The 23509-nt window shown below is 34.4% G+C and overlaps 1 protein-coding gene across 2 annotated transcripts in view; it reads right to left on the minus strand.

The window, feature by feature from the left end:
* Window positions 1-23509, minus strand: part of KLHL1 (kelch like family member 1) — a 353595-nt gene that overhangs the window by 42018 nt on the left and 288068 nt on the right. For both annotated transcript variants that reach the window (XM_042904084.1, XM_042904077.1), the window contains one exon: window positions 1689-1851. In XM_042904084.1, coding sequence (XP_042760018.1) covers window positions 1689-1851 — 163 coding nt within the window. The remainder of the gene's footprint in view (window positions 1-1688; window positions 1852-23509) is intronic.

The raw sequence follows: 23509 nt of genomic DNA on the forward strand, positions 1-23509 counted from the left end.
CGTTGCAGAAATTTTTCCTAAGGAAATACTCAGTAATTTGCCCAAAAAGATTACATCTAACAGTGTGCAATGCAGCTTTATTGATAATATCAAAATTTGGGAAATATTTTAGATATATATTATGTTAAATGTAAATATTTTAGATATATTTAGATACTTTAGATACTAATCAGAGACTAACTAGTTACTTACACTTCGGGACTTTTTTTCTTTTTTTCTTGCAGACAGTGGACTACTGCATAGCCATTAAAATTTGAATTTGCAAGTCTTTAATTCCATGGAAATGTTTATTTACAATTTAGATGACAAAATCAGCTTCTTTAACACCATGGTATAATAATAACTTTCTAAATATATATATATTTAGAAAAAAATTAGGTTGTCAAAGGTGATTGAAAGTGTCTCAATTGGATAAGGCAATTTATTTAACATTTACTCAATAGACATACTGAATGTGGATTATGCCCATTCATAACAATGAATGATGTAGACAGATCTCAACATCGACTGAGCATATGTTAGTGAAAAGAGATGGAAAACAATAATGTATGTAATTTCAAGAACAGTAAGCAAATTGTTTGAGGTAGTGTGCAGGGTGGTCTATTTTAAGAGGGTAGATAGGAAGCACCTCCATGGGGACAAATTTTGAGATGGCATCTGAACAATAAGAAGGATCTGGGCACATTAGGACTGGTAGGAACATCATCTTGGACAAACAAAACAGCAAATTCAAAGGGACTGAGAGGTTAGAGCTTGCCATATTTGAGGCACAGATACAAGGGCAATTTGGCTGATGTAAAGAGAAAAAAAAAAAAAAAGAGTACACCAGGAGAAGATCCAGTGGGTACCTTTAGGTGAAGATAGGCACTGTATACTCTTTGCAAAGGGAAGGCCTTGAAGAGGAATGATATATGCTTCATTTTGTAAAAGGATTGCTCTGGCTGATTTAGAAAATGGACTGTAGGAGAAAGAGAGGTAGGGAAACCAGATGGAAAGTTTTTGCCTTTGTCCAGGCCCGAGTTGTTATTAACTTTGTTTAGGGCAGGAATTCTCATGGGAGTGAGAGGGAGCCTATTTTGTCATCCCCATAGGATATCAGGCAATGTCTGAAGACTTTTTGGTTGTCACACTGGGATGAAGGTGGAGCTGACATCTAGTGGACAGAAACCCAGAATTCTGCCGAGCACACTCAGCCACAAGACAGAGCCTCAGCTCCAGTAAAGGATTATTTGGCCCCAAATTTCAACAGTATTGAGGTTGAGAATTCCTGATTTAGGCCAATAGGTTGGAAATAGTACAAAGTGGACAGACTACTATAATCATGCAAAGAATATATACGAAGCCCCAAACTTTTAATAGCATTTTGAAAGCTTCTCAGACAATTTTACCAGTAAGTATATAAATATCCAGATCTTTAGTGGAAATAATTCTTATGAATTATACTTCATACTGCTTTTAACCAGCAATTAATGTGAAGGAGTTTGGGTTTCTGTTTCATATGGAGAGACAACCAGAAAAATATGCAGTCTTAATTTTTCAATTATCCATGAAGACAAAATTAAAGGAAAAAAACATCACAATCGTAAAATCTATGAAAAGATTTTTATTGGATTAGCTTACTAAAAGTTATTTTAAGAAGAATATTTACTAAAAATATTTTCCAGATGAAAAAAGAAAAATCTACTCACTTGCCATTCAAAGCCGCTACACCAACTGTGCTTCGGGCAATGGACATACTGGCTACAAATGTCCATTGCTGACTCTGGGGGTCCCACCTCTCCACTGTATTCAGATAGCTCCAGCCATCATGGCCTCCCACAGCATAAATAGGGCCTTCAAGAACTGTTACACCTAAAACATGGGGGAAATGAAAACTGAATGAATGTGCTTCACAGTGAGATTTAAAAAATCAGATTAACAGTACAAATTGTGATGCAATTCAAAATAGGCTCTAGCTGTTACACAAATGCAATGGGGTAGAAACTATTTACTATTAATTGTATCATTTTATTAAAGTGAAAACAATTAGAACCAAAATAAGTATGATCTAGGTGCTTTATAGAAAAAAATTAATTTGCTTATTTATATCTCTATGAAAAAGCAAATTCTAAAAATCAGAGATGATACACCATGTGCCTCTACTTCTGAAAAACATTTCTATACTGCGGTTTAAAGTAGTTTGTTACTTTAAATGATGCTACATTAAGCAACACAATAGTATCAATTTGAAATTCAGGGTAGGGTTTTCTGTGTTTTGGCTTTTTGGTAACTTCATAATAAAGTTATCTAAAACTTATAAAATATGAAGCATTTCATGTCACAAGCCGAAATCACTAAACACAAGCAATCAAAACAAAGTAATAGTGAGTCATGGATGAAAGGAGAGATAGATAATAGATAGATAGATGATAGATGATAGATAGATGATAGACAGATACTCCTATATACTGCTTTTCCAGTATATTCTTTTCTTCATAGATGAATTTTATTAAATTCTAGCAATTGCTAAATATTTATATATCATGTTAATATTGGCTGAAATGATTTCATTATATAAAGAGCAATTCTGATGAATTTTTTCTTCAAAATTCAAAGCCTGATTGTCAAGGACTCTGAAGAATCCGTGATTTTACCCTACTTGCCAGCTGACAAGTTAGACTGCCATAAATATACAGATATTGGTAGAAGACACGGGAGTTGTGTGTCAAAGGGGAAAGGTAATTCATTACTTATAACAACAGTAATAGAGTATCACCTTTTATTGTTTGTCTTTCACTTGTTCTTCAAGCCCTGGTTCCAATAGGGTGACCCAAAGAGGATGACCAACATGACCTTAAACTTTGCCTTCAGCTTGACCAAAATTTAGAAAGGATTCTTCTTGCTTTGAGGGCCCTGACCTCCCTGACCTCATTTTCCTTAGAGCACTTATTTTAGAAAACATGTAATTGCACATTATTTCTCTCTGCACAAGATTTCTCTCTGCACAAGATTTCTAGATGGAAATCTTTTGAAATGCCTCCTACTTGTGTTACAACTCAGGACTTCTTTCTCAAGGACCTGAGAACTATTTCTTTGAAATGTAATCATCAAGAAAGATATTGAGAGCCTGTCTTCAGTTGACACCTTGCTTCAAGTTGTAAAACTACTTGTGAAGACAGAAAATTTACCTTACCTTTGGGTTCGACCAATTAGCAAATACACTTTGCCTATAATCCCTTACACCTGCCTGAGCTCTTAAAAACGCTCCTGGCTTTGTTTTGGTGAGGTTGAGTCCAGCCAAAATTCTGGGCTTTCTTCCCTGTTACAATAGTCCCTTGCATGTTAAATTTGTCTAATGAATGTTTTTGCAGTTCAGTTGGAACTTGAACATGCAGTGGATTGTATTACAAGAAAGGAAATGGATTTACCATGAGCACTAAACCTATGTGCTTATTACTACAGAAGGAGACATTATCTTCATGCTTTTAAAGCATGCCTGCCTTTCACTTTGGAGAGAGGAATTATCCTCTCTTCTAAGACTTTCCATTATATTAACATCCTTTTGGGGGGGGTCAGTGCCTTTCTCCAAAGTTATGCAGAAATTTGAGAGACACATGGAGAATTTTCTTTCAATAGGAACCTGAAAATAAAACAACCCCTTGTTTGCTCATTCATTCACTCATTCATTTGAAAGTCTGTTGTGTGTTAGAAATTGTTCTTATCACCAAAGACACAGTGCCAAGAACAGAGGTGAACAAGGCCAATAAAGTCCCTGCCCTCGATGAGCTGAGCTCATATTTATTAGGCAATAAATATGTAACTAAAATGGAATAAGTACATGATTCACAGTAAGCAAGCCCTTCACACATATTATACAATTATAATTTAATAAAGAAAAAAGTAACTGATTAGAATATCAAATTACTGTCATATATATCTCCAACTTAGGGATCCTATTTTACACACACTAGTAAGTAGATATGCATATGGAGGACAGGGTTCTGATGCAATGACTGCCAAAACCAAAGGACATAAGCTTTGTATGTTGATCTTTTCTTGGGGCAGCTCAAAGTAAGTGGGATCAGAAAGGATGAATAAATGTTAAGTTTGGGGCAATTTCCAAAGGAGATGAATATATCTTATGGAATTTTACAAGAGCATGTACAATCATTCCCATGTCTCCATAATGATTAAATATACGGAGATAAATGTTAAACATCAATGAAGTTTTTAAGGAGATATCCATCAGAAAGGGCCAGATCATTAGCATGAATCTAATGAATTTACATTTTATTCTAAGAGCAAAGGGAAATCACTGAAGTGTTTATCAATGAGGGATTTTATCACCATAATATTTATTTTGATTTTGTTGTAGTAAATGGGTTGGAGTCAGTTTAGGAGGCAGTAGAGAGATGGTTAGGAGGAAATTATAGTTATCCAAAAAGGATAAGATAGCATCTTGCATTAGTAGGTTAAAGAGTAAATAGAGAAAAGTGGAAATATTTGAACTTTATTCTGATACTGGAGGTTTGTTGCTAGAACATGCTAATGGATTGGATCTGGGGTATATGAATATGTTTCAACGATAGGTGAATTGACTGAAAAGTTTGAAAACTACATGTTGAAGATATCATGTCTGAGGGAACTATTAGACATCTAAGTGGAGCATTCAAAAAGGCTGTTTAATATACTTGTCATAAGTTCAAGTTAATGTTGGAGCTATATGTATAAATTTGGACTCCTCAGCAATGACATGGAGTTTGAAGGCATTGAATCAGATAAGGGCAGTTAAGAAAAGAGTAGTAAGAGAGAAGGTAACAGAGACCAAAATCTAGCCATGAGTGGCTTCAAAATCAATTACAACAAAAGAGAACAAAAGAGCCAGAGAAGAAATGGCCAGATAGGTGGAAGGAAAAGCAGAAGCTTTTGGTATCTGAAAACTAAGAGTGGAGAGTATTTCTAGGGGGATGGAGTAATCATACACTTGCATATTTCTGACCAAGTACAAATTTCTATTGGATTTGGAAAGAGGGAGGTTATTGTTCACTTTCAAAATAGGTTCTGGACCATCACATTACAAGTTTTAATACAATCTGATAACTACTTAGTCAAATATATACCCTACAAAAATCATTGATCTGTGACTTGCTTTTTTAACTGTTTGAGATTATTTGACTTTTTGTACATGTTTCAGTCCTATAGTGTAACATATATAAAATGCCACAGATTTATGGACTCTGAATGCCTTATGATGTGATTTGCATAACTTTTGCAGCTGTGATAATTCCTTTGCACAAGGGTCTCATTAAGTAGAGTTAGTAAGTGGACCAGAATGATTTCAAAATTGGAATGATACATTTAATTTTTTCCTTATGTTTACCAAAAATATCTTACAGATGCAGTAATGCAAGGTTAAGAGTGTAAAAATATTTTTCTGTGCTTTGTTCAGTAACTACATTAAACCTGCACTAAAAAAATAATAATTTAATGGAAACATTTTTGTATGTCTCAAGCTTAGTAACTGCATGATTACTTCTGATAAAGAATTTTAAAATGTCTTTCGATGTTTTATGTTACCAAAATGTAGTTTTTCAGAACACATAATTATTTATATATCTTAAACTGTTGGTCTTGCACATATTATCCCCCTTATGATTTCCTCTGTAAAATATTTATTAGAATTTTTTGTATAATTTTCCTTCAAGACTGTTCAATGAAAGAAGCAAACCCTCCCTAAGTTTCAGATAAAGTAGCACAAACTGAAGCTGAGCATTTTCTATATGGGTTACAGAGAATAAATGTATTCACTGGCAATTTAGGCCTTTGAACATGGGAAGTAATCAGTGGGGCATGGTCCATCTGGATAGGTCACTCCCCAAAATATTTCACTTAAAGCAAAATTTACTCCCACTTACATAATGTACCTCAAAATATTTATTTTACTATTTCTGTATCAATACAACCAGATAATTTTTTTCCTGAAAAAAATTATTGCTCTTCTCTAACCTTGTTATTATTATCCATTTAAAATATTGCTAAATTTATTCTAAGCTCTAAAATTTTCCAAATTAAAGAGATTATGTTTTAATTAAAACTTGTGACAACACAAAGCCAGTTCTTAATATTGCTCTATTGTTTGCATTTTTGCCATTAATTACATAATTTGAAAAGCATTAGCCTGCAAAAAATGAGATCTTCTTTTGTTTAGGTACAGAACATTTTTTTTTAATGTTTTGTTTTGAAAGAGACAAGCCTGAGTGGGGGAGGGGCAGAAGAGAGGGAGACAAAGAATTCGAAGCAAGCTGCAGGCTCTGTGCTGGCCTGATGCAGGGCTCGAACCCAAGAACCCTGATATTATGACCTGAGCCGAAGTCAGATGCTTAAATGACTGAGCCACCCTGGCACCCCGAGAACACTTATTTTCAAATGAATAACAATACATTTAGTTTCTTTTGACCTAATAACTATGTCAAATAAGTTACTACAATATAACTAATTATTACCTTTTGGAAGTCTCAAAATACATTTAAATTACTAGGGGTTTCAATATGTATATTGCCTGGAATATAGACATGAATTTATTACTAATCTTTTCTAAACTGTTTTCAAAAATAACCATCAAGGATACAGTAGCACCTAGTAAGTACTCATAACTAATGATTAGGGTGATTTAAATCCAGTGTTATCAAATAGTTTTACTTTAGAAGCAATGAATCAATAAATAAGATTCATAAAATTAATACCTCACAGTTGTGCTGTGCAAAGAATTAAACAAAGATAACTTACATAATTGGGAATGGAAAAATATATAAGTAAAATTATATACATTTTATCTACATTACATTATAACATTTTCCCAATGATATTAAATTTATATGCATGTACATATGTATATATGTGTGCGTATATATGCATGTTTGTATATGTATATATAAATATAGCTTTGTGAGTATCTATATATGCTTATAATATATAATATATTAATATATATATAATTATTATGTAAAATACTAATATATAGAGAGAAACAGAGAGACAGAGTACGAGTGGGAGAGGGGCAGACAGAGAGGGAGACACAGAATCCAGAGCAGGCTCTAGGCTCTGAGCTGTTAGCACAGAGCCCAAAGCAGGGCTTGAACCTTTGAGATCATGACCTGAGCCGAAGTTGGATGCTTAACCAACTGTAACCGACTGCGCCACCCAGGTGCCCTAATATATATATAATTTTAAAGTTTATATATTTTTGAGAGAGAGAGAAAGCACATATGTTAGTGGGGGAGGGACAGAGGGAGAGAGAGACAGAGAGTGAGAGACACACACACACAGAGAGAGAGAGAGAGAGAGAGAGAGAGAGAGAGAATCCCAAGCAGACTCCAAGCTCAGAGCAGGTCTGGACTCAAGACTTAGTCCCACAATCCTAGGATCATGACCTGAACATAAGTCAAGAGTTGGACACTTAACCGACTGAGCCAATCAGTATATATATATATATATATATATATATATAATAATAATAGGCAGAGCAAAATGTACTGTGTTGCACAGAGATATTTTTTATGCAATCCTACAAAATCATGTTGGCTTAAGATAAATTTTTACTTTTGCTTAATCTTCAAACAGAGGATAAACACACTTTGTATTGGTGTATTGTATCCCATTCTTTCCTTAATTGTGATTGTCATTGTCAATTTTGACTACCCAGTGAAATCACCTGGGAACCTTTGAAAAAATGCTAATGTCTGAATTACAAAGATTCTGATCTAATTGGACTGAGATGATGTCTAAACACAGAGATGCTTCAAAGTTCTCTAGGGTGAGAAATAAATGTTTATTTATTTTGAGAGAAAGAGAGATTGTAAGCAGGGAAGGGGCAGAGAGAGAGGGAGACACAGATCTGAAGCAGTCTCCAGGCTCTGAGCTGTCAGCACAGAGCCTGATGTGGGGTTCAAAGCCATGAACCATGAGATCATGACCTGAGCCAAAGTCGGATGCTTGACTGAGCCACCCAGGCGCCCCTCTAGGGTGAGAACTTTTAACTGAATCCTTAGCTGATTCCTCAGTCAAGATTGAGAATGACTACTGCAGTAGAAAATGATATTAGTAACAGAACCATTAGGCAGAAGGTTTCTGACCAGTAATCTGCTTACCTCACAAGTTACTAACATCTATCATTCATGGTGTGTGTGCGTGTGTAGATGTATGGAATCAAGGTTGTCATTGAAGATTAATAGTCAGCTAACATCCAATTTTACTACTATACAATTTCCCTTTCTTGGATTCATTCATCATCCATCCAGTTTTCCAATAATTATGGTATAACCTCTACCAGTTCATTTCCCCATTAAGTGTACAGTGGGGTGAAGAGGGGCAGGGCATATGCATCAATGAAGTTCACCGATAGGTGAAAATTTAGTACCTGTCCACAGGATGAAAGGAATGTTTTTTCTCCAAAGTGAAAAAGTGTTGACTAAGCTAAAACCTGGAAAATATTAGGATTCCCTTGGGGGTTGAGGAATTCCAGGCAGAAGGAACACTGGTATAAGGGCCTTGGTGGTAGGCAGAAGCAGAGTATGTCTGAGGAGCTGCAAGAGGGCCAGTGTGGCAATAAACCCTGAGAGTTAAGGGACAGGCAGTATGGCATGCAGTAAGCCTGAAGAGTTAAAGTACCACTCGGTGTGGGGCTTTATATATGAACAAGATTCTTTTTTTTTTCCTAATCCTAAGAGCAATGTGAAACTGTTGAAAATTTTAAAGCAGAGAAATGACGCAATTGCATTTATTTCTCAAAAATTGTCATGCTAGATGTGGTGTGGAGAAATGAGAATTGATGAGTCCATACCAACAGTGTATGTAAGAGATGGTAGTGTCTTCTGTTGATGTGGTAAAAGTTCATATAAAGAAACTTGAAAGACTCAGGAAATGTTTTCAAATGAAGATGTATTTATTGGATCCTTTCCCTATATCCCTCCTTCATCCATTCCATCAACACGTTCTGTGTATTAAAAAAAAAAAAATACATCCTTGCCATGTGATTTGAAATGTTACTTAATCTCTTGTACCTCAGTCTTCTGATTTGTACAATGGAGCTAGTTATGGTGCCTAAACCACAGGGTTGCTTCAAGGATTGAAAGAAATGCACTTAGAACAGCATATGGCACATATTTAACATTGTGCAAGTATTCGGCATGATTAAGACCATGATAGTAATTTATCAAAACCCTAAGTCTTCTCATCAAATTTCAGTCTATTGTATCACTGTAGGGATATGGGAGAGACTTCTGAAGGGGCCAGTTAAAGATTTAATACACTCCACTGTGCCACATTGTCTCCATTTCTGAGGGCTCCATTTATGTTTGCTCCCTGTAGGCAATTTAAAATATTTTTCAAAAACCTTCCACAAAAAAAAAGACCCTCTCTAAATACTTTACTAAATAAATATATGTTTCCTCAGGATGATTGTGGGTAATACTTAGTCATTGTTTAAAATAGGAATATTGTAGGGGCACCTGGGTGGCTCAGTTGGTTAAGCAACTGACTTTGGCTCAGGTCATGATCTCACGGTTCGTGGGTTTGAGCCCTGCGTTGGTCTCCGTGCTGACAGCTCAGAGCCTGGAGCCTGCTTTGGATTCTGTGTCTCCCTCTCTCTCTGCCCCTCCCCCACTTGTGCTCTGTCTCTGTCTCTGTCTCTCTCTCTCTCTCTCAAAAATAAATAAAGTGTAAAAAAATAAAAAAAATAAATAAAATAGGAATACTGTATACATCTAAACAAAAATAAATAATCACAATATATTTTGAAGTGCTATTCTTCCAAATGCCAGCTTTCCTTGTAGCTATGCATTGTTGGCTTTTAAGGCAAAAATTACATTGAGGTAACACAGAAAAGTGTTATAGAGGCTGTGGGTTATAATTGGGTGATTAGAGGAGACATCACAGAAGATGAGGCAAGAGAACTGTGGTTTACAGCTTGGCTGTAATTTTCACAAACACAGATGCAAGACATTATAAGTGAAGGAAAACACTTGAGCATAACACAGAAGTACGAATCAGGCTACAAATAGCTAGAGTGACTACTTACTTTAATCAGTGGTTATGCCAACCATAAAAATGTGCCTGCCTATAATTGACTACTATTTTTCTGTATCCGCCATGGAATTTGCACCAAGGCCACACTTCTTACCAACGACTCTCAGACAGTGACTGTGCACGGTGATGGTGCTAATGCAGGCCCACTCCTTCAGCACAGGGGATCCCTGCAGATTTGCCTCTAGGATTCCCTCTGGAGTTGGCCAAACTGCTTTGGGAACTGGGTTGGAGTCTGACGCTCTTTCTATCCAATCCCAATCCTCTTTCCTCCCCTTTTGCCTTCGCAGAAGTTAGGTCAAACACGAAGGTCTGAAATCTGTTTCACTCTCTTGAATCTTTCAAGGCTGTTTCAAACCTCTTGAACAGCGAATCCTGCCTTGGCATCTGCTGTTTAGTGAACCCAAACTAATATTATTGTTAAAAGAAAAAAGGTTATAAATAAAGTTGAAAAAAATGTGGGGAGGGGAGCAGGTGGGATATAAAAGTCACTTTAAGAAGTACAGATTTTATGTGAGACTCTGAGGAACGTTTTTAAGCAAGAGTGTTGGTATCATTAGAGCTGTTATTCTAATTAGATTCATCTGACCTCAGTCTTTATATCATTGTAGAGAATATGTGGAGAGACAAGTGATAATGCCATTAAAAAAATCCCTTCTCCTAGGGGCGCCTGGGGGGCTCAGTTGGTTAAGCGTCCAACTTCAGCACTCAGCTCAGGCCATGATCTCACAGTTCATGGGTTCTAGCCCCACGGCGGGCTCTGTGCTGACAGCTCAGAGCCTGGAGCCTGCTTCAGATTCTGTGTCTCCCCCTCTCTCTCTGCCCCTCCCCTGCTCATGCTCTGTCTCTCAAAAAAAAAAAAAAAAAAACCTTTTATCTAGATGAATGTAAAGAAAATGTCAATGTGTAAGTATGCCCATTGGGATAAAACTGGAGAGATGGGATGTGTGCCATTTATTATTCAATATGACATGTAGATCAAGATTCAGTAATTCAGCAAAAATGAATAATTGTTGACATTTTTCACGAAGGAAATTGAGAATTTAAGAGATCCTACTGGCAAAGACATATTAAATTCAGTTGGTTTGATGTTAAAATCTGAGCAATTGTCCTACTCAAATTGTTCTCTACTGCATTACTGCTGGAGTCTATTGAAACACACACTTTCTGTGTATGACAATATCAACTTCTTAAGATTCTAGGCTCACTTTCTTTAATGACATAGAAATACTTGAAAATAAATGTTCTTCTATGATACCCTTTAGTTGCTCTCCTCTAAGGAACAACAGGATGATTAAAAAATAAATGACACTCAATATAATTTTTAGGACAACCAATTTCTCCCAGAGTTGTAGTAATTGTTCTCAAAGATACATAATTACACACAGTATGTTAGTAATGGACATAAAAACAAATATATGTAATCCAAATTACATAAAATTCCGATACACTTTTTTCCTAATTTGTTTATAATTCAACAGGGGACAGGGACATTTCCAGGCTTAAGATATGGGCTAAACCTAACACCTGCCTGATTACGTGTTAATACCTAACACATATCTGAAGTTCGAAATATTTTGACAAATGAATGAATGCACAAATTTGGTGTCCTATGAAAATTTCCATTATTCTCTATTTTCTGAATGTTAATATCTTGTCTTCCCAAATGGATTGTAAACTCTGTTTTAACAGAGTCTGTGTTTTATACATTACTCCCCAAGGCCCCTTAATATAACACTGCCACTATGCACCAACAGCCTCTCCTACTTCCAGTCTTGTATTCTTCACAGTGCCCCTGAAAAATCATGTTAACACAAACACGGTTAGGCATCTTTTTGCTAATACACTTGTACAGACTCTGGTGTTGCACAGTGATTCTATAACCTGGCCTCATTCCACCTGCCCATGTTTAATTTCATTGCATTTCCAAATCCCTTAACATTTGACGTATTATCATGACCCATATGTTCCCTGAACTTTAACATTCTGTACCTCAGCTAGTCGGACTAAATTTTGTTCTTTTCAGATCTAACGCAAATAGAAAGCTTTCTGCAAATTTTCATTCTTTTAGTAAGATTTTGTCCCATCCTTTACCATCACTCTGCTAAACTTTTTTATGTGAATCCTCATTCTGAAATGTAATATGTATACTAAATATTTTATAAATATGTAGTATCCAGATTCCTTATCAAATAACCATTCATTATATGCATTGCCTATTTTATATTCTATTATTATATTTTTAAATATGATGGATGCCAATTAATAAAGATATTGTTTATCTTTTCTATAGTTGTATTGATTTAAAAAGTAATTTAAAAGAACAGCACTGTGGAAGTAGTTAATTTCCTAAAGCATCTAATGCAATTCATTCATTAGGATTATTTTGTCTTACCTTTATGTATAGCCTATTGATTATACTTTATTGATTATATTTCAATAACTGTTAAATTAGATAAAATTGGGGAAATACTCTGCTTTCATGCTAAATGAAAATGAAGCAGGTGGGTAGTGGAAAGATCATACATTTTGAAGATTGTGTTAAGACTATTCATTTATTAACTGTGATTTTGTGAAAATCCCTTAACCTCTTTGATTCTCATTTTGTCAATCTTTAAATTAGGGATATGAGCTCTTCTCCTTGGATTGTTCTAAGGAATAATTTACATTATTATTTTTTTAAATCTCATAATATGTGGCAAATATTTCAGAGCTGGGTTATTATTTTTGTATTTTGTACCTGTGCTTTAAATGTTGAGTCTATTGTCAAAGTAATATTCCTGGTTGAGAATATCAATTTCCAGGGGATTGTAGGTACAATATGAAACTATTTTAAAAAAGTGAAATATTTCACCAATGCTAGTCTAGATATATTTATACATAAGTCAAGCCTTATTTGGAAGTTAATTTCACAGTATGCATTGAAATTAAAGGGAAGTGTTTTGGGACCATGTTTACTTGAACAAAATTCTCTTCCTCTTTACTTCCAATTCCAAGTTTTTGCTTCTGGGAGGTACACTGGTGATGAGATTTTTAGGCTACTGGGTAGAAGAAGCAAGACTATGAGATTGTTAGCCTTCCATGACATAGCCTGGGTAAGTTTCTCAGAGACACAATAGAATCCAGTAGTAAGAATAATCAAAAAGCAATTTCAGCAAAAAAAAAATTGGCATCATAGACATTTTTCCCCAAAGAGAGAGCTGACATTTCAAGTGACTTTGTGGATTTCTTTGGCTTTGGCTTCCCGGGAAGCCAAAAGTTATGTAGAACAGACGGCTTCAGTCTTTTGAAGTTGGGACAGTACAGAGAATCTACAGAACATGGAACTTCTGTCTGTCCAGAAACCACAACAGAGGACTGATGGTTTCATTGCTTCTTCATAACAGACTCAATGGAGCATGAGTCCATGGTACCTTTTTTACCATCTGTCAGAATTCCATCAAATAGGGTACTCCAGTCACCAAAACCTGAGACACAATGAGCTTATGAACAGTAGTTCCTAATCAACTAAAACTGTAAATATATATTTAAAAGATATATTAAATATATATATATACACATATATATGTGTATATATATATATATGTATGTGTATGTATATATATCGTATGTATATATGTATGTACATACATATATACACATATATATATTTGCCTGAGCTCTACTTAGAAGGGTTGTGATAAAATTTGCTAGAGTTGGGGCTCAGCATCCACAATTTAAAAGCTGCCAATGTAATCTGAATGTGTAGCCAGCATTGAGAATTGCTGCCACAAGGAAAAAAGACTCCCAACTGTTCCCAACTGCCAGAAAGGATAAGTAGAATAATCTATAAAGCTACTAATCTAAATAGAATTACAGAGGAACTGCCAAATTGCTTAAAAGAAAAGGAAAGTCTAAGGGTATTTATTTGTAACCACAAAAGAAAATTTATGGAGATTTTAAAAAGTGTGTGTTTATGTATTTATTTTAAAAATATATTATTTTCTTTTAAATAGTTATGGAAATATAACTGGACAGAATGATTTATGTTGAGACCCAAATGAGTAGCCTTGAAAAATAAAGAGGAAGAAATAGCTTAACTCATAGAACAAAGATATAAATAAATGGATACATGAAACAAAATAAACTAGAAAAAAAAATCCAGGAGAAAGAATATGTGAATAGTAGCAGTTCCTGGAAATAAAAGGGGACATATAGATGTTATAATTTTACCTTTGGTAGAAGAAAAATTTCCAGAACTGCAGAAAAATATTGATATATAGATTGAAACATCCTTGACTTCTAGGTAAGATCAATGAGGAAAAAAAAAAAAAAACCCAAAAAACAAAAAACAAAAAACCTCACCCTTGGACATATCCTTGTAAAATTCCCAAGCTTCTCAGTATTTTATTTTATTGGAGTTGGGAAGGAATTAGAGGGGTGGTAGAACATTTTATTTAGAAAAAACTGTCTTGCTCAAAAAATTTTGGCTTAAAATATGGGACTCAAATATGTCTGATTAAAAGAGCATTTCATAATAAATTGAGACCTCTAATTAACAAGAGTAAAGAATAAAATAAATAGCATCTTCTATGGAAGATGGAAATATTAGAAGAGTAAGAGGAAACATATTAAGATAAATTAAGAAGAAAACGGAGGAGGAGGTGGAGGAGGGGAAGGAGAGGGAGATGAAGACAAAGAAGAAGAGAAGAAGAAGAGGAAGAAGAGGAAGAAGAAGAAGAAGGAGAAGAAGGAAAGGAGAAGGAGAAGAAGAAGGAGAAGAGGAAGGAGAAGAAGGAAAAGAAGAAGAAGAAGAGGGGAAGGAGGAGGAAAGAAGAAAGTATGTTAGCTTTGATACTAATGGTGAAAAAACTCATTTTTTGAAATAAAAAAAAGCTTTTTCAGATTGGGCTAATAAAACTTAGTCACATGATATTTCTAATAAGCATGTATATGAAAGGACAAAAGTGGAAAACAAATTGGTTAGCAAAAAAATTAAACAGCAGGCAAATGTAAACAGAAATATGGAATTTGCATTAACATTAATGTTACACAAGGATACAGAGGGGCATTTGATATGGCTATATTTATATACAACATATATAGAATTGATTTCAAAGTTCCCATACAAAAAACCCTGTTTGCACCAAAAGACATAGCTAAATTCATAATGTAAAATCTATTAGAAATGCCAGCAGTGCTAAAAATACAATTATAGTGTGAAATTTAAGTATGCATCTCTTAGCCTTAGAGAAATATCGTAGAAAAATAACAATGTCTGAAGAATTGAACAATCAAATTAATTGACTTGGCTTAATTGATTAGTGTAAAACCATGCAATATTTAAATGGAAAATATACAACTTCTGGAGATAAGAAATAAAATTTAACATATTTTCAAAATAAAAAGCTAAACAGATTTCACTAGGGAGACACCATTAATAAAAGTAAAATAGTTGAAATTAATGAAAGAAAACAAACCAATCTAAGTAGTATAGATAAGCTTCAATGTTCTTTATTTGAACAGATCACTCAAATATTTTGATTTGTATACCTGCCTGATTTATAAACTAAGATAGTAATAATACCTAGATTAGGAATGAGGAAGACATTATCACAGAAGCATGAGAGACTAAAAGAATAAGAGAATACAGTGGTGCCTGAGTGGCTCAGTTGGTTAAGAGTCTGACTTCGGCTCAGTTATTCCTGGGTTCCAGCCCCTCATCGGGCTCTGTGCTGACAGCTGAGCCTGAAGCCTGCTTTGGATTCTGTGTCTCCTTCTGTCTCTGCATCTCTCTCTCTCAAAAATAAATACACATTAAAAAAATTAAGTTAAAAAAGAAAGAATAAGAGAATACAGTGAGAGACCATGTGTTATATGGACTGAATTGTGTCCCCCTAAAATTCATCTATTGTATTCATAATTCCCAATGGGATGGCATTTGGAAATGAAGACTTTAGGAGGTGATTAGGGTTAGATGGGCTCATGAGGGTGAAGTGCTTATGATGGGATTAGTGACTTTAAAGAAAAGAGGAGAGAACTGCTATCTCTAAATAATGGGGGGCACGGCAAAAAAGCAGCCATCTGTAAACCAGGAGGAGTGTTTTTACCAGAACACAACCATGCAGGGATGCTAATCTTGGACTCCCATTCTCCAGAACTGTGAGAAACAAATTTCTGTTTTTCAAGCTGCGAAATCTGTGGTATTTTGTTTGGGTAGCCTGAGCTGACTGGGATAGTGTGGTAAAATCAAATACTTAAAATTTAAATTAAATATGTAAAGAAAAAGGCAATTCTTTATGTACTGACACTTGTCCACATTAAGTGAGAAAAGAAAAAAGCTGCTAATCATGTACAGTTTAACAGTACTTATGTAAAAGATACAAGTATATATATACACATAATAGGATGAAGGAGTCACAAGGCATTCCCTCTCTCTAAACTCCCAGGACCTTAGGCATTTTGCTGTCCCACTACCAAGTTTACCTTGTTCTCAAAGGGTATTTTATGCTGGGCTTCAGTGCTTTTCTTTGCCACGGACTTGGGATAGAAATTCTTTAGTTCATCTCAACAGATTCCTTTAACTTTGGATTTGGAGGATCTCCATCCTTTTCTTCAATACAAACCTAAACCACTTATGCAAATTGATCCACACCCTTCCCAGGAACAAGCTATCACCAAGTGATGTAATAGTAACAATGTTAGTCTATACTAATTTTTTAAAAAATCAGCCATACAATTTTACCAATTTGGTTATATGCTGTAAATTAACAACTGACGACAGAAAAGTTTGCTTATCTGCTATATATCATTCATATGAAAGGGGCATTCAATATTACTGTAATATTTTCCCCTCACTTTCAGAAAAGAAACAGGAAATAGATGTGCATATGTCTAGTTTAAATTATTGCTACATTTATTAGTGACTAGATTTTTAAGAAGTAATTTTAGAAATGAAAACAAATATGTTATCCATAATTTTTTGTTTGTTTCAGGCTTAACCTAGAGTTATCTGCTTGAGGCAAAAATTATTCTAACCAATGCAAAATCCAGATTCTTTGCTTTAATATATAGATAAGTTTTTTACACTGGTAGGAAAGTGAGGAAAACATGTTATACATGATTTACACACAAATTTTAAACATGTACAAATTAAAACTGTTTTAGCAAACTACCTTACACTCTTTCAAGTAATATTAATCTACACTATATAATCAATATCATCAATTTTTATATTAAAGTTAATTTCACAGATTATTTTTGAGAGAGAGAGAGAGAGAGAGAGACCACATGCAGGTTAATACAGGTTGGTGGGCGAGGAGCTGAGACAGAATCCTAGGCAGGCTCCACACAGCGTGGAATGGGTCACAGGGCTCCATCTCTCCACCTGGGATCATGATCTCAGCTGAAATCAAGAGTCAGATGCTCAACCAAATGAACCACCCAGGTGCCTCTCACAGAATTTTAACAGATTAATCATTTACATGCTAATGATTTTTCAAAAATTTTTAACATTTATTTTTGAGAGAGAGAGAGCACAAGCAGAGGAGGGGCAGAGAGAGACAGAAGCACAGAATCTGAAGCAGGCTCCAGGCTCTGAGCTGTCAGCAGAGCCCGCCCCAGGGATCAAACCCATGAATCTCGAGATTTTGACCTGAGCCAAAGTCTATAGCTTAGCCAACTAAGCCATCCAGGCACCCCAACTTCCTAATGATTTTAATAGGATATTCTTTCTATAAAAAAATTTTTTGCAACATGTTCTTTCCTCTTGTTTTCTCCATATTTTAAATCTTACTCGAATCTGACATCATATACTTCAGTAGCCTTCTAACTGAATTTACTACCTGCTTACCTATGTTCTCCAACTGACTTTTGATGCTTCTATGAGATTGAGATTAACCTTCCAGTAGCACTGACTATTCCTGCTGAAAAACTCCAAAGATTTTCCACTATTGAGGAAAAAATTAAAGAGAAAACTTCATCATGTGACATAATAGATTGATCAGTATCTGGCCTTAACCTTTTAAAGTTGTATCTACTGCTAGTATATCCATAAGTTTTTAAATCAGTGAAATGAAGTACCTGGTGTTTAATCTATGTTCCATGTATCCTCTCTTTCATGACATTCCTTATATTGTATCCTATACTGCAAAAGAACTTCCCCTATGATGACATATCAAAATTATACCCACCATTCAAATCTCTACTCAAGTCTCCAAAGAAAGAATTTTTCCTTACCAAGCAACAAAGAACACACCATGGTTTGATAATATTTTTAAATAAAGTTAGTATTTTTTAAGATTGTATTAAAATAATATAGAGTTGTGTCTCCTAAGAAACTGCAGTCTTTGTGAAAACAATTTTTTTTCTGATTATTACATCTCACAAAGCACTTGCAACTGTGATTTAGGCTTAGTGGCCATTCAATAAACGGATGTTCGCTAGAGCCATGAGTGGATGAACCATGGAGGAATAAAGAAAGAATGAAAAAATTGACTAATTAGGCAAACTAAAGCCTAGAATAACAAATTAATCTTCTTCAGTGGTTTGAAATGCAGCATATGATGTTACAGATTCCCAAAAGATATGGAAAAGTGTAGTGCAGTAGTTTGAAAGAAAGTTAAAAGATAAAGCCTTAAGAAATTTTCCTCTATGAGAAAATTATACTGATTCTTGCTCGTATTTAATTTTTAAGGTAAAGCATATTATTTAATTAATATTAATTATTTAATAAATGCTTACAGAATAAATTTCCAAATAATTAAGTAAAATCACTATAAATAAGAAATTAGACTAGAAATTAAATACAGAGAACAAGCTTGTGATTGCCAGAGAGGAGATGGGTGGGGGGATGGACAAAAGAGATAAAGGGGATTAAGAGGTACAAACTTCCAGTTATAAAATAAGTCATGGAGGTAAAAAATACAACATAGGGAATGTAGACAATAGTATTATAATAACGTATGGTGACAGTGACTGTACTTATTGTGGTAAGCACTGGGTAATGTATAGAATTTTCAAATCAATGTTTTCCACCTAAAACTAATATAACATTGTATGTCAATTATACTTCAATAATAAAGAAGAAATTATATGTTTTATTTAAGACAGTGTTCTTACTGTGAATAGTAAAGTGAAACAATTTTTAGAACTGAAAAATGTTTTTCCCCATTATTTCATATCGAGTAATATGACTTTAACTATCAGAGTAAAGGAGTAATTAATTTCCACATTGTAAACCAAAAATTAATGAGAATGTCCACTTCTCTAAGTCAACATATTTTGAGCTATATTTGAATCACAGGATTTTTTCTGGGTCATTTTTATAGAAGTTTTTAAAAGCCAGGTAGTACATAGAGTTCTCATTTTCTAAAACAAACAAACAAACAAAAAAACAAAAAAAAATTCTATCAGAAAAGCAGATGAAAAGAAAACTGCCAGCATCTTGACTAAAACAAGTGTCTAGATGTTTAAGGGAGATGTTTTATCAAGTATAAGGTCAAAACTAACATATCAAGTGATTTCCAGACACCAAACAGACTTCAGTGCTAAAAAAAAAAAAAAATTTCCATTCACTGTGTCTTAGAGACGAATTTTCCCACATTTGATCACAGTTTGCTTCTGTTACACCTTGACTTTGACGTGATGTAAAAACCTAGTAATTTTTAATAACTTCATTAGTTAAGATCCTGTTTATGCTTTTGTTAATTATTAACTATTTCTTTTTTTTTTTAAATTTTTTTTTTTCAACGTTTTTTATTTATTTTTGGGACAGAGAGAGACAGAGCATGAACGGGGGAGGGGCAGAGAGAGAGGGAGACACAGAATCGGAAACAGGCTCCAGGCTCCGAGCCATCAGCCCAGAGCCTGACGCGGGGCTCGAACTCACGGACCGCGAGATCGTGACCTGGCTGAAGTCGGACGCTTAACCGACTGCGCCACCCAGGCGCCCCAATTATTAACTATTTCTTGATTGAACTGAGATATTCCTGAGTTTATTCTAGGTTTATTGCCTAAAAGAAAAAAATAGATATATGCTTGAACTTCAGGTGCATATAGAAATTAAACAGGTATGGTTGTCATCTTAGCAGGGAACTAAATTTTTAAAAAGTTAGTTTTAATAATTTTCTGTAATCATTGAAAGTGTCTTATATTTATTTTGCAGAGTTTTAATAGGAGCTAGCAATGTTTTAGGCACTTGTGAGCAGTTAAATAAAAATGAATATGACGTAGCCTCATTCTAAAAGCTAAGAGACTAAATGTGGAAAAATGTGTAATTAAATAATCATGATCTAGAATCATGGGTGCTATAATGGACTCATGACGTACCTGGAGCAGATAAGAGAGGATTATAGTATTGCAGAGAGTGGTAAAGGAAGACTTTACCTAGGAAATGACATTAGACCCATCTGTTGAGGGATGCATAATCTAGTCAGGGAATAGAGGAAGGGTCAATCTGGGCAGAGGCAACAGATTGTGCAAAGTAGGCTGTAAAACAGCTTTGTGAGTTTCCAGCTTGGTATTTCTTTTAGTGAGTGTGATAAATCTCAGGGTATAGTAGCAGAGGGAAGTAGGGCTTAAGATAGCAGGAGGCAAAGGCTAAATATTGGTGAGCAGTTAATGTCACATAAAGGAACTTGTTCTTCCTACACAAGTGAATAAACAATCAGATTTGTATTTTGGAAAGTTAACTTTGGTATTAGGGGCTATAAATTGAAAGGGAGAGACTAAGGTAAGTATTTCTGCAATACAACAGAAAAACATATGAGATCCTAATCGTTTTGTTTATCCTAGCCTAAGTTTGTCACTTACATATTAAAAGTATGTATGGCATAAGCAAATATAAAACAAATACATAGTCTTTGGGGCACTTTCAGGAAGGTATGATTGGCTTATCTCACTGTTGTAATATTTGGTCATCAAGACAATGATAATCAGCTGCACTGGATGCTTTTTTGCTTCTAACCAACCTGTTTCTCTGTTGTCCCTTAAGTTTCCAAATCAAAGTTCTTCCAACTAATCAATACTGTCTGCACATTAACCTGACTCTACTACCTCTTCTATACCTTGAACACTCCTGTTCTCTGTGTTGCATGTTTGGTTATTCTAGCCTGTGCTCTCTGTCTCAGCTATTTGACATTGTGTGCTTTTAGCAACTTTTTAAGGTAAGAGAAAAATAATAACAAAGGCAGGGTACTTATCTTCTGTATCTTATAACATGGCCACACTTTTAATCCATTGTCTTCAAAATTGTCTTAAACAATGAGAATCAACTGCCTCAATTTACTCTTAATGAAGCACTTACCTTTACCTTCCCATCACAAATCTTTTAGGGGGATGCAGACAGGTTAATATGCCTTCTATAAATTTCTAGATTTAAGAGTCAAGGTTAGAGATCCCTCCTATAGCCTTTTCCACTAACGTCTCTTGTCTGTCATTTCATACTTGCTTATGTTGTAGCAGCAACTGACCTTTGTTGTTACAGATTCATGTTGGCTGCTTCTAGTCAAAAACAGTTATAACAGTCTAAAATTAGAACCAGATATACTTTGCCAAGAGGGGACTGCTAGTGAAGGGATTTGGGTACAAAGCTTTAGATCTCAAGGCTTCCTAAATGCTAAGTTGAAGGATTATAAATTATGAAATAGTTTTGAGTGGATTCTGTTTAATAGCAGTAATGCTATAACATGTCTCTTTTATGCCTTAACAAATGATCACCATAGGGAAACATATGAATCAAAATGTGAAGATATGATTTCAAGACAGCAAACTCCACTAAGCGATTTGTCTGATGTGTATCCCTTTCAGTATTACAATATTCATAATTAAATGTGTATATTAGATAAAATAATTGCATTGATGGGGATCCCAGGAAACCATCATTTTATTGTGATGAATTTGTGTAGTTTGTAGCTGACACTAGGAAATGCTATTTTGGAGGCAGCAGAGAAAAGCATGTTGATTTACTAATCAACATGCTATTTTGCTATACCTATACAGTCCTGTCCTGCTATACCTATGCGGTTGTATTCAAGTAAATGGAAACAAATAAAATTAACATAAACAAAATAAGCAACTGTCTGCTCTCAAGTCCCTGAAATGTCCTTTCCTGTTGACTCCTTTTATTTTTTTCCCCCCTCATTCTGGGTGCATACACATCCTTCCGTTATAAAGTCTTAGCAATTTGCCCATTGTCTGAGAGTAATTGATTGACAGGGAAATGTTTCCTAAGCTAGAACCTGAGAAAAGTATTAATAAAAAATATCTCTTACACCATGGAGTTGGTTGCAAAAAGTTGTGAGTATCCTTATGCCAGTTTTAAGTCAATTGCTTTAACTCTTTGAGCTTGTTTTCTAATCTATAAAACAGTGAATAATAGCGATTACCTCAAGGAGCTGTTGTGAAAATGAAATGAAAAAAATGTACTTAGTGCTTGGGAGAGATTTTAGCACATAGATTTTTCTTTCTTTCTTTCTTTCTTTCTTTCTTTCTTTCTTTCTTTCTTTCTTTCTTCTTTTAAAGCAGCTTTTAGTTTAATGTGATTTCATGTACTGAGGGCCAAAAATAAGGTCAAGGTCAAAACTTTGTCTAGGAAGGCATAAGGTAATGGTCTGGATTCCCATGAACCCAATTGCTTATTGCACCATTTTTCTTATAATTCTCCCCTTATTCTTCCTAATTATAAATTCTACCTATAATACTGACATTTACACTTAGAATTTCTAGTGTTTGGCAATTATTGAGATTCAAAATCAAGTTACTGATTGACAATTTTTCAAGTTACTGCTTGAGGATTTTGAATAGTTAATATGTTTTTATTCATACTGATTTATGGAATATGCAACTATATTTGTAATGGTTGAAACAGGAAAAATCGATCTCAATATTTATTTTGATTACATTATATAAAATTAACATGGTATTAATGAAATGCAAGCATTTTATGATGGAAATAAAACAAAATGATAGGCTGTATTATAGAAAAAATTAATGGGACTATTGTGTCAATAAAAGATAAAAACCCTAAAGGAAAAAAAAACCAAAAATTATAGATCAAAGCATTTGTCTTTTTATTAGCAAATAGTGTGAGAGTTTATACATTCAACATGAGACAATGTACTAGGAACAATTTAAAGTTGTTTTATTCATTAAAAATCATAAGTTTTAATTTCCTGATTGCCTACCTTATGTTCGAATATGTCAGCAACTAGAGTACAATGACTTTTTCATATTTTTCTTTTACTTTACCCCTTAGAGAGACCAATTAATTAATATATGAAATATTTTTATCTAAAGTAACAGTTGGGAAAGTAACTGCTACAAAGAAGAGTGGTTTGTTAGCATTTAAACACTAATCAGAAGCTCAGATTCAGGTGTAGACAAGAGCATCAGCTATTTCAATTGTATAATGTTTTGTTAAAACATTTTTGATAGACATTTTCTGTCCCTTAATGAAATGAATTGTCTTTAA

Source organism: Panthera leo, chromosome A1 (assembly GCF_018350215.1).
Source record: "Panthera leo isolate Ple1 chromosome A1, P.leo_Ple1_pat1.1, whole genome shotgun sequence".
Lineage (NCBI taxonomy): Eukaryota > Metazoa > Chordata > Mammalia > Carnivora > Felidae > Panthera > Panthera leo.